The sequence below is a fragment of the Salvelinus sp. IW2-2015 genome, linkage group LG8 (genome assembly GCF_002910315.2).
Source record: "Salvelinus sp. IW2-2015 linkage group LG8, ASM291031v2, whole genome shotgun sequence".
In the NCBI taxonomy this organism is placed as follows: domain Eukaryota; kingdom Metazoa; phylum Chordata; class Actinopteri; order Salmoniformes; family Salmonidae; genus Salvelinus; species Salvelinus sp. IW2-2015.
In genome coordinates this window covers 47338685-47352527 of record NC_036848.1, presented here as the reverse complement: position 1 = coordinate 47352527, position 13843 = coordinate 47338685, and the positions used below count along the sequence as shown (strand labels likewise).

The 13843-nt window shown below is 43.8% G+C and overlaps 1 protein-coding gene across 1 annotated transcript in view; it reads left to right on the top strand.

The window, feature by feature from the left end:
* The window catches only part of itga9 (integrin, alpha 9), a 146931-nt gene that overhangs the window by 112977 nt on the left and 20111 nt on the right, over window positions 1-13843 (top strand). The window contains 5 exon segments of the mRNA XM_023993588.2: window positions 6601-6687; window positions 7281-7360; window positions 8894-8977; window positions 10397-10505; window positions 13550-13657. Coding sequence (XP_023849356.1) covers window positions 6601-6687; window positions 7281-7360; window positions 8894-8977; window positions 10397-10505; window positions 13550-13657 — 468 coding nt within the window.

Here is a 13843-nt window from a genome sequence, read left to right as displayed (position 1 = left end):
CGTGCGTGCGTGCGTGCGTGCGTGCGTGCGTGCGTGCGTGCGTGCGTGCGTGTGTGGAGTCGAGCGTAAACTCCCATTCCCTCCGTGTTTTGGGGGGAATGTCACTGTTGTTCTTGCAACCAGAGCTGTCTTAAAACCAGGGAGGTGAATTGGTTTCAGAAGCTCAACATCGTCTCACTTCTCAGGGAGCCAGAAGACAGCACACTGTTCAGAAGACCTGGGTTCAAATACTACTTGAAATCTTTCATATACTTTGAGTGTTTGGTCTAACCTGCCTATAGTGCCAGATTGGCGAGGTTGTCACTTTTGTGACTATTCTATTGGTTCCATTGCACCAGGCAAGCAAAATCAAGCCCAGTATTTAAAATGATTTCAAATAGTATTTGAACCCAGGTCTGTTGCCACAGTGGCATACACCGAAGCACAGGAGCCTGGGTTATGAGGTGGAGCTGGGTGGTGGGCTTATTTTGGGGGGAAGGGAGCACCAGGTTTGTGTTTTGGAAGCTTATGTTACTCATGACAGGTCAGGAGTTTGGGACAGCCAGAACCTCTGCTAGAGGCTTTTGCAGTAAAGTAAGAAGGAATCAAATGCCTTTAGCAGAGGTTCTGACTATAGACATCAGGGTACTGGTGTGGTACTGGTTTGAGGGCTAGACATGTAACCAGAGCAGTGTTGTTATTTAGACTGCCAAGTCCTGCTGTGGCAAGCTCATATCAAAGTCCAGATTCGTATGAAAGTGGCATTTCTGAACTGAACTAAAGAAACAGAAAAAAAGCAATTGCAAACACAAAATCCTTAGCCAACAACAACAACATTATCAGTATTTATTTAGAGTACAGGATGAGCTATGCTATGTGAGTTAGGGAGGGAGGGAGGGAGGGAGGTGCACCACAGGAAAGATGGAGGAGTGAGGGAGACGGTTGGAGGAGTGAGAGGGACATTTACGAACTCGTGATGATTTAACAGGAATTTCAGGGGCACTGAAACCTCGTGGTTAAGGAGTATGTCCTTCCTCATAACCTGTTGTACAGATAAAGGTGGTAAATCAAGGGTAAATCGTCCTTGTAGTTCTTTATGAAGCAGAAGAAAGTAGAGAGTTCTAGTCACAGTTGTTTAGCTATAGAGGTAGACTACAGAGGGTGAAAGATACATAGCCTCATTTTAATCATGTCCTATTTCTCAAGCTCTATCAGCTTGCGTCAATTCGTTCCGTACACCTTCCCCTTGGCTCTAACCATTCAATGTTTAAAAATATGTAAAGTCTGGATAGATAAAAGCATTTTAGTGGTGGAGTTTCCACCATTTTGCTTCCACCTTAAAGATCTCAACAAACATTGAGTGTAACTGCCAAGGGGTAGTGAGTGAAATATTTTGGGACTGATAGGTCTCATGGGTAAAGTAATTCCCACCAAACTACGACTCCACTGAAGCCTTCTGCTGACACTAAAACAACCTAAATATACCCAGTGAGATTTACTGGGTCTGCCATTTGTCAGAATCCTAACATGAGACGTGGAAGACGGAGGAAGACCAGAGCGAGTGGAGAAGAGAGGGAAAGGAGGGTGAGGGGGTAATAAAGAAAGGGGAAAGAGAGGGAAGAAAATTAGAGAGGTCTGCCATTTTTCCGAATCCCAAACATGAATCTGTTCATGACTACAGAAGACCAGAAAAAGTGGGAGAGAGGGAGGCCAGAGGAGGGAGAAATAGATGGAACAACCAGAGAAAGAGTGACAGAGATAGTGAAAAAGAGAGGAAGATCATAGAAAGTGAGATGGAGAAAGAAAGACCAGAAAAATGGATAGAGAGAGATAGTGTGGAAGAGAGAGAGAGATTATCAAACAGCTGGTAGTCCCCTCTGCCCTAGTCTCCACACTCTGCCCTTGTCTCCACACTCTGCCCTAGTCCTCCCACTCTGCCCAAGTCTCCCCACTCTGCCCTAGTCTCCACACTCTGCCCTAGTCTCCACAGCTCTGCCCTAGTCCTCCCACTCTGCAGCTCCCTCGCCCTAGTCTCACATCTCCCCTACTAACTTGCTAGTTCCACTCTCCTAGTCCACCTATCCTAGCTTCCCACTCTGCCTTAGTCCATCCCACTCTGCCCTAGCTCTCCAACTCTGCTTCTAGTCTACCACACTCTGTTCTAGTCCTCCCACTCTGCCTTAGTCCTCCCCACTCTGCCTAGTCTCCACACTCTGCCCTAGTGCCTCCCACTCTGCCCGTAGTTCCTCCCACTCTGCCTTAGTCTCCCCACTCTGCCCAAGTCTCCCCACTCTGCCCAAGTCTCAACTCTCCCAAGTTCTCCCCACTCTGCCCAAGTCTCCCCACTCTGCCCAATCTCCCCACTCTGCCCAAGTCTCCACACTCTGCCTTTGTCCTCCCACTCTGCCCTAGTCCTCCCACTCTTTCTCTCTCCTCTCTCTCTCTCTCTCTCTCTCTCTCTCTCTCTACTCTCTCCTTTCTCTCTCTCTCTCTCTCTCTCGTTCTCAATGTCAAAAGCTTTATTGGCATGGAAACATGTTTACATTGCCAAAGCAAATGAATAGACAATAAACAGTAAAATTTTAAAATAACAGAAAACATTACAATCACAAAGTTTCAAAGGAATAGAGGCATTTCAAATGTCATAGTATGGCTATATACAGTGTTGTAACGATGTGAAATAGTTAAAGTTACAAAAGGGGAAAATAAATCAACATAAATATGGTTGTTTGTTATGTTTGTTCTCATGGTTTGCCCTTTTCTTGTGGCAACAGGTCACATCTTGCTGCTGGGTGGCACACTGTGGTATCTCACCATAACCTGCCCCCACCCCACCAGCCCACCCCCTTCCTGGAGACCCAGCGCTGTTTGCACAGCAGCACTGAGGAATACAGGAAATAGCTGAGGAAATTCCTCCATTGATCAGTTCCAGTTCTGTTGGGGTCCCTCCCTCTCTGCTGGGATCCCAGTTGCATCCATACAGGTGGCTGTGGGGGTAGTAGGTTTGGGGGGATGTGGGGGGGCAGGGGAAGAGGGATTATTTAGCTGACTTAATGAAGACTAAGGGCACAGCCCCACCCTAACCCCCACCACCTGGCCTGGAGGCTGGAAAAACTGGATGAGTAAGGAGGGAAGAGTGGAAGAAAGGAGGGAGGCTGGATGATGGTGTGTTGGAGTGATGTTTCTCATCATGGATGTGAGAAACGGAGGGTAAATCTAATGACTGGCTAATAGTTGGTAGGTGGCTATGGCAAGAAGAAGAGAGGAGGAGAGAGTTTGTAATGATAGTGTGTGGATTTATGTTTTTCGTAAGTGTGTGAGCAGAGGAGGAGAGGTAACGACGGTTAAATATGCAGCCAAATCTCTCCTCTAATCTATCTCCCTGGTAAATAAGCAACACATCTCTCCTCTAATCTATCTCGCTTGTAAATAAGCTGCAAATCTCTAAACTGTATCCCTTGTATGCAGCATATCCAGAAGTTAGTAGTTTAGGTAAAGTCCAGTTGAGGTTAGGAATCGATGTAGTTCCCTTATGAATACTGTAGTTCACAGGTGTCAAATTCATTCCACGGAGGGCTGAGTGTCTGAGGGTTTTCACTACTCTTTTGTACTTGATTGATGAATTAAGGTGACTAATTAGTAAGGAACTCCCCACACCTGGTTGTATAGGGCTTAATTTAATGGAAAAACTAAAGACCTGCAGACACTAGGCCCTCCCTGGAATGAGATTGACACCTGTGCTGTAGTAGTTCATTGAAGACTTTTGATACTATTTAGCTTTTTCCAAGCTGACAATTGTGTAGAAATAATAATACAGTATTTTAAAAGATGAAAAAGCTGCAGTAGGATTCAGTGCAAAAGCTTCAGTAGGATTCCGTGCAGGCATAAATGAAGATATTTGTTGTCCATTGATTTACCTCTTCCAGCTCTGCTGAACATTCCAGAAGCACTACTTTGTCTGTTTTTATCAGTGAACTTGTCAAAGTTGTGATGTGTCACAGCCTTCTTACTTTTATCCTCCTCCTCCTCCTCCACACACATGTAGTCACACACCTGCACACACATACAGCGCACACATACACACACAATGTGCCTCCACTCACACACACACACACACACACACACACACACACACACACACACACACACAGAAACAGCAGCCCCTTAGTGAACTCTCACTGTTTGAATTCTTCCTCCTCTCAGGGTCAGAGTGTTTACACACACACACACACACACACACCGTGTTTATACTGTCCAGCCGGTGAAGCTCTCTACTGTTTAGACAAGCTTCCAAACACACAGGCGCCATCCTAAATGGCACCCTATTCCCTATATAGTGTACTACTTTTAACCAGGACCTATTACCTATATAGTGTACTACTTTTAACCAGGACCTATTACCTGCGCTAATTAGAGATTATCCTCCCTCTTACCTACCATCCTCTCCCGCAGGGACAAGAGAGTGTGGAGTGTGATCATTTATTATTATTTTCTGTCGTCAGTTCTTTACCATTGAGCGTACGTCATTGTATATTATTAGATAAATGTTTACCTGCATTGTAAAAATATGAAATGTTTTTGTAGGAACTAATATCTAGTCAGTTTATACACTACTATACTTTCTCCTCACAGGCACAGCTTTTAATGTCAGTATGTATATACTGTATGGTGAAGTGAATGTGTCAGCTCTGTACATTGTTGTCATTTCCATTGGCTCGCCTCTCAATGCTTTCACCATGGCTCACTCATTCTCTAATACTGTGTCTTTGGCTGTCCTTCTTTCTCTGTCTTGCGCTCATGCTCTCTCCACTCTCCTCTCTCTCGCTCTCTCTCTCATCTCTCTCTCTCTCGTTCTTTCTCTCTCTCTTTCTCCATCCCCCTGTCTGTGTTTCTCCTTTCAATAAGTATTTTTTCCTCCGAGGCACAGCTACAGTGGGGCAAAAAAGTATTTAGTCAGCCACCAATTGTGCAAGTTCTCCCACTTAAAAAGATGAGAGACGCCTGTAATTTTCATCATAGGTACACTTCAACTATGACAGACAAAATGAGAAAAAGAAATCAGAAAATCCATTGTAGATTTTGATGAATTGTATTTGCAAATTATGTGGCAAAGTAAGTATGTTGGTCATTAACTAAAGTTTATCTTCAATACTTTGGTTATATACTCCGCTTTGTGCAATGGACTAGAGGTCAAAGTTTTCTGTAAGTTTTCGAAAGTTTTTCACACACTGTTGCTTGGGTATTTGGGCCATTCCTCCATCAGATCTTCTAGAGCGAGTGAGTTGGGGCTGTTGCTGGGCAAACCCACGGGAACTTCAATCCTCCAAAGATTTCGATGGGTTTGAGATCTGACGACTGGCTGAGGCCACTCAGACCTTGAAATGCTTTACGAAGCACTCCTTCGTTGCACGGGGTGTTTGGGATCTTGTCATGCTGGAAAGATCCGCCACGTTTCATCTTCATATGCCTTGCTGATGGAAGGAGGTTTTCACTCAAATATCACATACATGGCCCATTCATTCTTTCTTAACGGATCCAGTCTTCCTGGTCCCTTTGCAGAATCAAAACAGCCCAAAGCATGAAGTTCTCACCCCATGCTTCATCAGGTAGGTATGGTGTGTCTTTGGATGCAAACTCGCTTTTTGTCCTCAAACACGACGGTTGAGTTTTTACAAAAAAGTTATATTTTGCGTTTCAATCTGACCATATGAATTCTCCAATCTTCTTCTGGATTCATCCAAATGCTCTCTAGCAACTTCAGACGGGCCTGGACATTACTGGCTTAAGCAGGGGGACACGTTCTGGCACTGCAGGATTGAGTCCCTGGTGTGTAGTGTGTTACTGATGGTAGGCTTGTTACTTGGTTCCCAGCCTTGCAGGTCATTCACTAGGTCCCCCGTGTGGTTCTGGGATTTTTGCTCACCGTTCTTGTGATCATTTTGACCCCACGGGGTGAGATCTTGCGTGGAGCCCAATCGAGGGATATTATCAGTGGTCTTGTATGTCTTCCATTTCCTAATAATGCTCCACAGTTGATTTCTTCAAACCAAGCTGCTTACCTATTGCAGATTCAGTCTCCCAGCCTGGTGCAGGTCTACAATTTGTTTCTGGTGTCCTTGACAGCTCTTTGGTCTGGCCATAGTGGAGTTTGGAGTGTGACTGTTTGAGGTTGTGACAGGTGTCTTTATACTGATAACAAGTTCAAGCAAGTCCATTAATACAGGTAACGAGTGGAGACAGAGGAGCCTCTTATGAAGAAGTTACAGGTCTGTGAGAGCCAGAAATCTTTACTTGTTTGTAGGTGACCAAATACTTATTTTCCACCATAATTTGCAAATAAATCAATAAAAAATCCTACAATGTGATTTTCTGGATTTATTTTCTCATTTTGTCTGTCATAGTTGAAGTGGTACATATGATAAAATTACAAGGCCTCTCTCATCTTTTTAAGTGGGAGAACTTGCACAATTGGTGGCTGACTAAATACTTTTTTGCCCCACTGTATATAATGTGAAGTGAGTATATCACGGTGATCATATTTTCTTTCTGCTTCGTTCACCTTGGTTTTCACTCCCTCCGTCTTCCCCCATCCCTCCCTCCCTGTGTGTTTCTCTATTGAAGGAAGAGAAGGGTATTTCCTGTGGTCTTGTTGATTTAGACTTCCTCAAATGCAGCGTGGGATTTCCCTTCATGAGAGCACAGACTAAGGTATAGCTCCTAATTGTCATGGCAAAATGTTTACATACATGTATTATACAGTTACCATGCTATAGATAGTGTCCTGTTGTCTTTACCCAAGCACAACCTTTTTTTAGAGAGCACAGACTAAGGTATAGCTCCTAATGGTCTTGGCAGATTGTTTACATAATATAAATATTTTACAGACAATACGTTTTGTAGTTTCTACATCAGTCTTCCCATACCAAACATACCATTCAGTGTTTAGTTGTTATCCTTACCCAAGCACAACATTTCCTTTAGCAAGAGCACAGACTAATGTAGCTGTCCTAAACATAATCACTGAACTTTTACATATGCATTTTTTACAGTCAATACTTGTCTGTTTGTAGTTTAGACATAAACGTCTTTCCATACATACCATGTAGTGCCTAGTTGTTATAAACACAACCACAACAGGATGGCATACATTACACTTACACTATTGTCTGCAGTCACTGGGCCATGTCACTCTGGAGAGCCTGAAAAGCAAACTAATGATTTTGACAACTACTTGATATACATCATGTCACTTTACTAAAAGCTTTCCCCAATACTTCTCCTCTTACCTTGTCTTTCCTCAGTATCATCTTGCAGTGATCTTCGACACAAGCCGGCTTTCAGGGGAAAATGAGACATTGCAGTTTGTAGTTCATGCAAAAAGGTAAGTTGAGACGCTGTACATTGAGACGCTGTACGTTGAGACGCTGTAAGTTGAGACGCTGTAAGTTGAGACGCTGTAAGTTGAGACGCTGTACATTGAGACGCTGTACGTTGAGACGCTGTAAGTTGAGACGCTGTAAGTTGAGACGCTGTAAGTTGAGACGCTGTACGTTGAGACGCTGTACGTTGAGACGCTGTACGTTGAGTAAATGAGAAAGTTGTTAGTGTAAGGTAAGCCTAAACCCGGACCATTTGTTGGTAATGACGATATACACACGATATACACACGATATAGACTGGTAAAATATTTACATTTCATTTGTACACTTTGCGAATCATGCCAGGTAGTCAGAGTAGAAGTTCTACCCCACACATACATGTTGTTAAAGTCTGAACTTAAAATGTACTAAATGTATATATTTTTGTAACTGGCCTACCAATACCCTTTAATGTCAAAGTGGAATTATGTTTAAAAAAAAATTTGCAAAGTAATTAAAAATGAAAKGCTGAAATGTCTTGAGTCAAAAAGTYTTCAACCCCTTTGTTATGGCAAGCCTAAATAAGTTCAGGYGTAAAAAGAAATCTTAACAAGTTACATAATAAGGTGTATGGACTCACTGTTTGTGCAATAATAGTGTTTAACATACATTTTTTATGACTACCTCATRGCTGTACCCCACACATACAATTATCTGTAAGGACCCTCAGTCGAGCAGTGCATTTCAAACACATTTTCAACAACAGAGACCAGGGAGGTTTTCCAATGCCTCGCAAAGAAGAGCACCTTTTGGTAGATGGGTAAAAAAAAAAAAAGCAGACGTTGAAAATCCCTTTGAGCATATTTAAGTTATTAATTACAGTTTGGATGGTCACTACAAAGATACAGGCTGCCTTCCTAACTCTGTTGCCGGAGAGGAAGGAAACTGGCATGATTTCACCATGAGACTGTGATAGAAGAAAACTGAGGATGGATTAACAACATTGTGGTTACTCCACAATATTAAACTAATTGACAGAGTGAAAAGAAGGAAGCCTGTGCAGAATAAAAATATTACAGATGTCTATATTGGTCCGCCAATACTAGTAAAGGCCCAGTGCACTACTTTTGTGAAAAAGTATATATTTTAAAAAGGTAGATAAAAAATAAAAAAATCTGATTATTATTCTATATTTAGATTTTTCAGGGGGTGCTGCAGTACCCTCAGCACCCCTGCTTCCCACGGCTATGGCTACAACTGCTTTCACATAAGACCAGAAGGGGTCTGCTGTCGTATAAGGCTGGGAGGGGTCTGCTGTCACATAAGGCTGGGAGGGGTGAATAACTCCAAGTTGCCAGATTAGTGAAGTTAGCAGTGGAAAAAAGAAGACCTTTCTTTCTTTGGACAGAAGAATTTAAGACCTAGCTAACTTTCTCTTTCATGTTGCTGTCAAGAATACAAAGATTTGTACTTGAATCACTATGCTGAAAATTGGCATCGTTAATGTATTAACATCTACTATATGTTAAATGCCTGTTATTGTTTTCTCATTGTAGTGCCAACCCTGAACATAAACTGTTGGACAACACCTTGGATCTATCTATCCCACTGGTCCATGAGGTAGACACAACTATCACTGGGTAAGTGGTTCAAAATGCGCAAGAGGCCAAAACATAATGACTTTGTCTGCAATGGGAGTGGTCTGCTAACTGTAGACATACTGTAAGCCATTCATTACAGTTAGGCCAAACCATAGAGATGGAAAGATCTTTGTATCTGTGCTATTACGGCATCTGTGCCAGCATGGGCAGCGCCATTAAGGCTATCTCCGTTATAAAGTAGTCAATTTTCTTCTTATTTTGTGTTTAAAAAAAGCGTAAAGCTAATATTGGTGATTTACCTCCATCTGCAGTGCTGGAGTCCTGAACCAAATATTGTAATTCATTTATTGTGGCCKCTAGATGGCGGTGATATAGCTTAAAGCCATTTACAAACCATAGCACCCAAGAAGAAGACCATGCTCTGATCGTTGGCTGATCACTCCCAACCCATAGGAATCCCTGCCCAGTTGACTACTTTAAAATGGTGGAAGCCCTCAATGGCAATGCCCATGCAAAAACGTGTTATATCAAAGTTGAATCCTCTAACTATATCTATGGGCCAAACACACTACATTCCCATACTGTCTGGGTGCGTAGACTGAATTTATGCTACCCTTATGCTATCAGATGAAGTCACTAAACAACACCATGGATTATTCAAATATACAGTATCAAGCAGCTTGGACTGCATGCTAAAATGGTAGGCTAAAATCATAAAAAATCATAAAATCAATAAAGTCACTCTGTTTATTTTAACTGTATCAAGATTAATATAAACGGTCACATTAAGATCAAAGTGATAGTCAAACTAATGCTCAGTTTCTCTGCTAGTTTGTGTGTGCCTGGTCTCTACAGCTCTGTTCTAAGCCTCTTAACAGATTAAAGACACCAGACAGACAGAGCTGAGTTACATTATCAGACAGCATTATCAGACAGCAGAGCTGTAGCTGAGCTGTTTCCTCTCTGTGGAGGAACTTGGCCATTTGGACATTGCGTCTCTCTCTCCATTTTCTCTGATTTATACTCTCTATTTATGTCTGTCTCTCTCTGTGTCTCTTGTGTCTCTCTCTGTGTGTCTGTCCCTCGCTCTCTCTCTCTCTCTCTGAACTAACTAACTCTCTGATAAAATGCAGCTAGAGATAAAGGGCTTTCAAGCTGATATGTTCCATTCTCACAACAACAGAACAGCCTTCCTCCCCCACAGGACATGAAGAAAACATCTGGACAACACACCAGTCTTTAATCACTCTCTCTCATTTATGTATGAAACATACAGACCTACACAAATTTGTTATTAAAAAAAAAGTGATTTGATATCATGAATCTGTTGGTAATGTGCAATACCAATTACTGTCTGTCTGACTGACTGTTAGTTGAACTGTCTAACTGTCCATCTGCTTGCCTGTCTGCCTTGCTGCCTGCCTTTCGGTCTGTCTCTGTCCGTCCGTCTGTCCACAGTGTGGTGAACCCAACGTCCTTTGAGTATGGGAACTCCATCGCTGCCTCTCGCTTCGTCCAGCTGGAGGACATGGAGTGTAACTTCCAGCCACTCAACTTTACCTTTCAGGTACTGGTGACACCCCTCCCCCACCCCCTTTATTTGATTTATTTCACACTGGGGTGATAGATGTGCAGAAGATGAGTGTGCAAGTAGCGGTACTGGGGTGCAAAGGAGCAAAATAAATAAAATAAATAACAATATGGTGATGAGGTAGTTGGATGGTCTATTTACAGATTGGCTATGTACAGGGGCAGTGATCTGTGAGCTGCTCTGAAAGCTGGTGCTTAAAGCTAGTGAGGGAGATATGAGTCTCCAGCTTCAGTGATTTTTGCAGTTCGTTCCAGTCATTGGCAGCAGAGAACTGGAAGGAAAGGCGGCCGAAGGAGGAATTGGCTTTGGGGGTGACCAGTGAAATATACCTGCTGGAGCGCGTGCTGCGGGTGGGTGCTGCTATGGTGACCAATGAGCTGAGATAAGGCGGGGTTTTACCTAGCAACGACTTATAGATGACCTGGAGCCAGTGGGTTTGGCGACGGATATGAGGCGAGGGCCAGCCAACGAGAGCATACAGGTCGCAGTGGTAGGTAGTATATGGGGCTTTGGTGACAAAACAGATGGCACTGTGATAGACTGCATCCAATTTGCTGAGTAGAGTGTTGGAGGCAATTTTGAAAATGACATCGCCAAAGTCAAGGATCGGTAGGATAGTCAGTTTTACGAGGGTATGTTTGGCAGCATGAGTGAAGGAGGCTTTGTTGCGAAATAGGAAGCCGATTCTAGATTTAATTTTGGATTGTAGATGCTTAATGTGAGTCTGGAAGGAGAGTTTACAGTCTAACCAGACACCTAGGTATTTGTAGTTGTCCACATATTCTAAGTCAGAACCGTCCAGAGTAGTGATGCTGGACGGGCGGGTAGGTTTGTCCAGCGATCGGTTGAAGAGTATGCATTTAGTTTTGCTTGCATTTAAGAGCAGTTGGAGGCCACGGAAGGAGAGTTGTATGGCATTGAAGCTCGTCTGGAGGTTAGTTAACAGTGTCCAAAGAAAAGCCAGAAGTATACAGAATGGTGTCATCTGCGTAGAGGTGGATCAGAGAATCATCATTGATGTATACAGTTGGTAGTTGGTGAACCAGGCTAGGCAGTCATTTGAGAAACCAAGGCTGTTGAGTCTGCCGATAAGAATATAGTGATTGACAGAGTCGAAAGCCTTGGCCAGGTCGATGAATACAGCTGCACAGTATTGTCTCTTATCGATGGCAGTTATGATATCATTTAGAACCTTGAGCGCGGCTGAGGTGCACCCGTGACCAGCTCGGAAATAGATTGCATAGCGGAGAAGGTACGGTGGGATTCGAAATGGCCGGTGATCTGTTTGTTAACTTGGCTTTCGAAGACCTTAGAAAGGCAGGGTAGGATAGATATAGGTCTGTAACAGTTTGGGTCTAGAGTGTCTCCCCCTTTGGAGAGGGGGATGACCGCGGCAGCTTTCCAATCTTTGGGGATCTCAGACAATACGAAAGAGAGGTTGAACAAGCTAGTGATAGGGGTTGCAACAATTTRGGCAGATAATTTTAGGAAGAGAGGGTCCAGATTGTCTGGCCCTGCTGATTTGTAGGGGTCCAGATTTTGCAGCTCTTTCAGAACATCAGCTATCTGGATTTGGGTGAAGGAGAAATGGGGGAGGCTTGGGCAAGTTGCAGTGAGGGGTGCAGGGCTGTTGACCGGGGTCGGGGTAGCCAGGTGGAAAGCATGGCCAGCCGTAGAAAAATGCTTATTGAAATTCTCAATTATCGCGGATTTATCGGTGGTGACAGTGTTTCCTAGCCTCAGTGCAGTGGGCAGCTGTGAGGAGGTGCACTTATTATCGATGGACTTTACAGTGTCCCAGAACTTTTTGGAGTTAGTGTTACAGGATGCAAATTTCTGTTTGATAAAGCTAGCTTTTGCTTTCCTAACTGCCTGTGTATACTGGTTCCTAACTTCGCTGAAAAGTTGCATATCGCGGGGGCTATTCGATGCTAATGCAGTACGCCATAGGATGTTTTTGTGCTGGTCAAGGGCAGTCAGGTCTGGAGAGAACCAAGGGCTATATCTGTTCCTTGTTCTACATTTTTTGAATGGGGCATGCTTATTTAAGATGGTGAGGAAAGCACTTTTAAAGAACAACCAGGTGTCCTATACTGACGGAATGAGGTCAATATCCTTCCAGGATACCCGGGCCAGGTCAATTAGAAAGGCCTGCTCGCTGAAGTGTTTTAGGGAGCGTTTGACAGTGATGAGGGGTGGTCGCTTGACCGCAGACCCATTACAGACGCAGGCAATGAGGCAGTGATTGCTGAGATCCTGGTTGAAGACAGCAGAGGTGTATTTGGTTAGGATGATATCTATGAGCATGCCCGTGTTTACGCATTTGGGGTTGTAACTGGTGGGTTCATTAATAATTTGTGTGAGATTGAGAGCATCAAGCTTAGATTGTAGGATGGCCGGGGTGTTAAGCATGTCCCAGTTTAGGTCACCTAACAGAACGAACTCTGAAGATAGATGGGGGGGCAATCAATTCGCATATGGTGTCCAGGGCACAGCTGGGGGCAGAAGGTGGTCTATAGCAAGCGGAAACGGTAAGAGACTTGTTTCTGGAGAGGTGGATTTATAAAAGTAGAAGCTCAAATTGTTTGGGCACAGACCTGGATAGTAAGACAGAACTCTGCAGGCTATCCCTGCAGTAGATTGCAACTCCGCCCCCTTTGGCAGTTCATTCTTGTCAGAAAATGTTATAGTTAGGGATGGAACTTTCAGGGTTTTTGGTGGTCTTCCTAAGCCAGGATTCAGACATGGCTAGGACATCCGGGTTGGCAGAGTGTGCTAGGGCAGTGAATAAAACAAACTTAGGGAGGAGGCTTCTAATGTTAACATGCATGAAACCAAGGCTTTTACGTTTATAGAAGTCAATAGAGAGTGCCTGGGTAATGGGAGTGGAGCTAGGCACCGCCCCCACCATCTCTCTCTAACCTCAATTCTCTACCTCTCTAACCCCTGACTTTATATTACTCTCTACCCTCCACAATCTTTCTCTCCCTAATATTTCCTTCTTTCTCATCTTCTTCCAGGTGATCAACAACGGCCCCAGCAGGCTCCCTGGCTCCATAGTGGACATCAGGATCCCCAACCGGCTGGCTGGCAATGGGGCCGACATGTTCCTCATCATGGACTCACAGGTCTGTCTGTCTGTCTGTCTGTCTGTATGTATGTATCTGTCTGTCTGTATGTATGTATCTGTCTATCTATCAATCAACCATCTGGCTGGCAAAAGGGCAGACGTGTTCCATAGGTGTGTACCTCAGTCTGGCCTACCTGTCTGCCAACAACAGTCTTTTTACCTGTCCATCCATCTGTCCAAATTA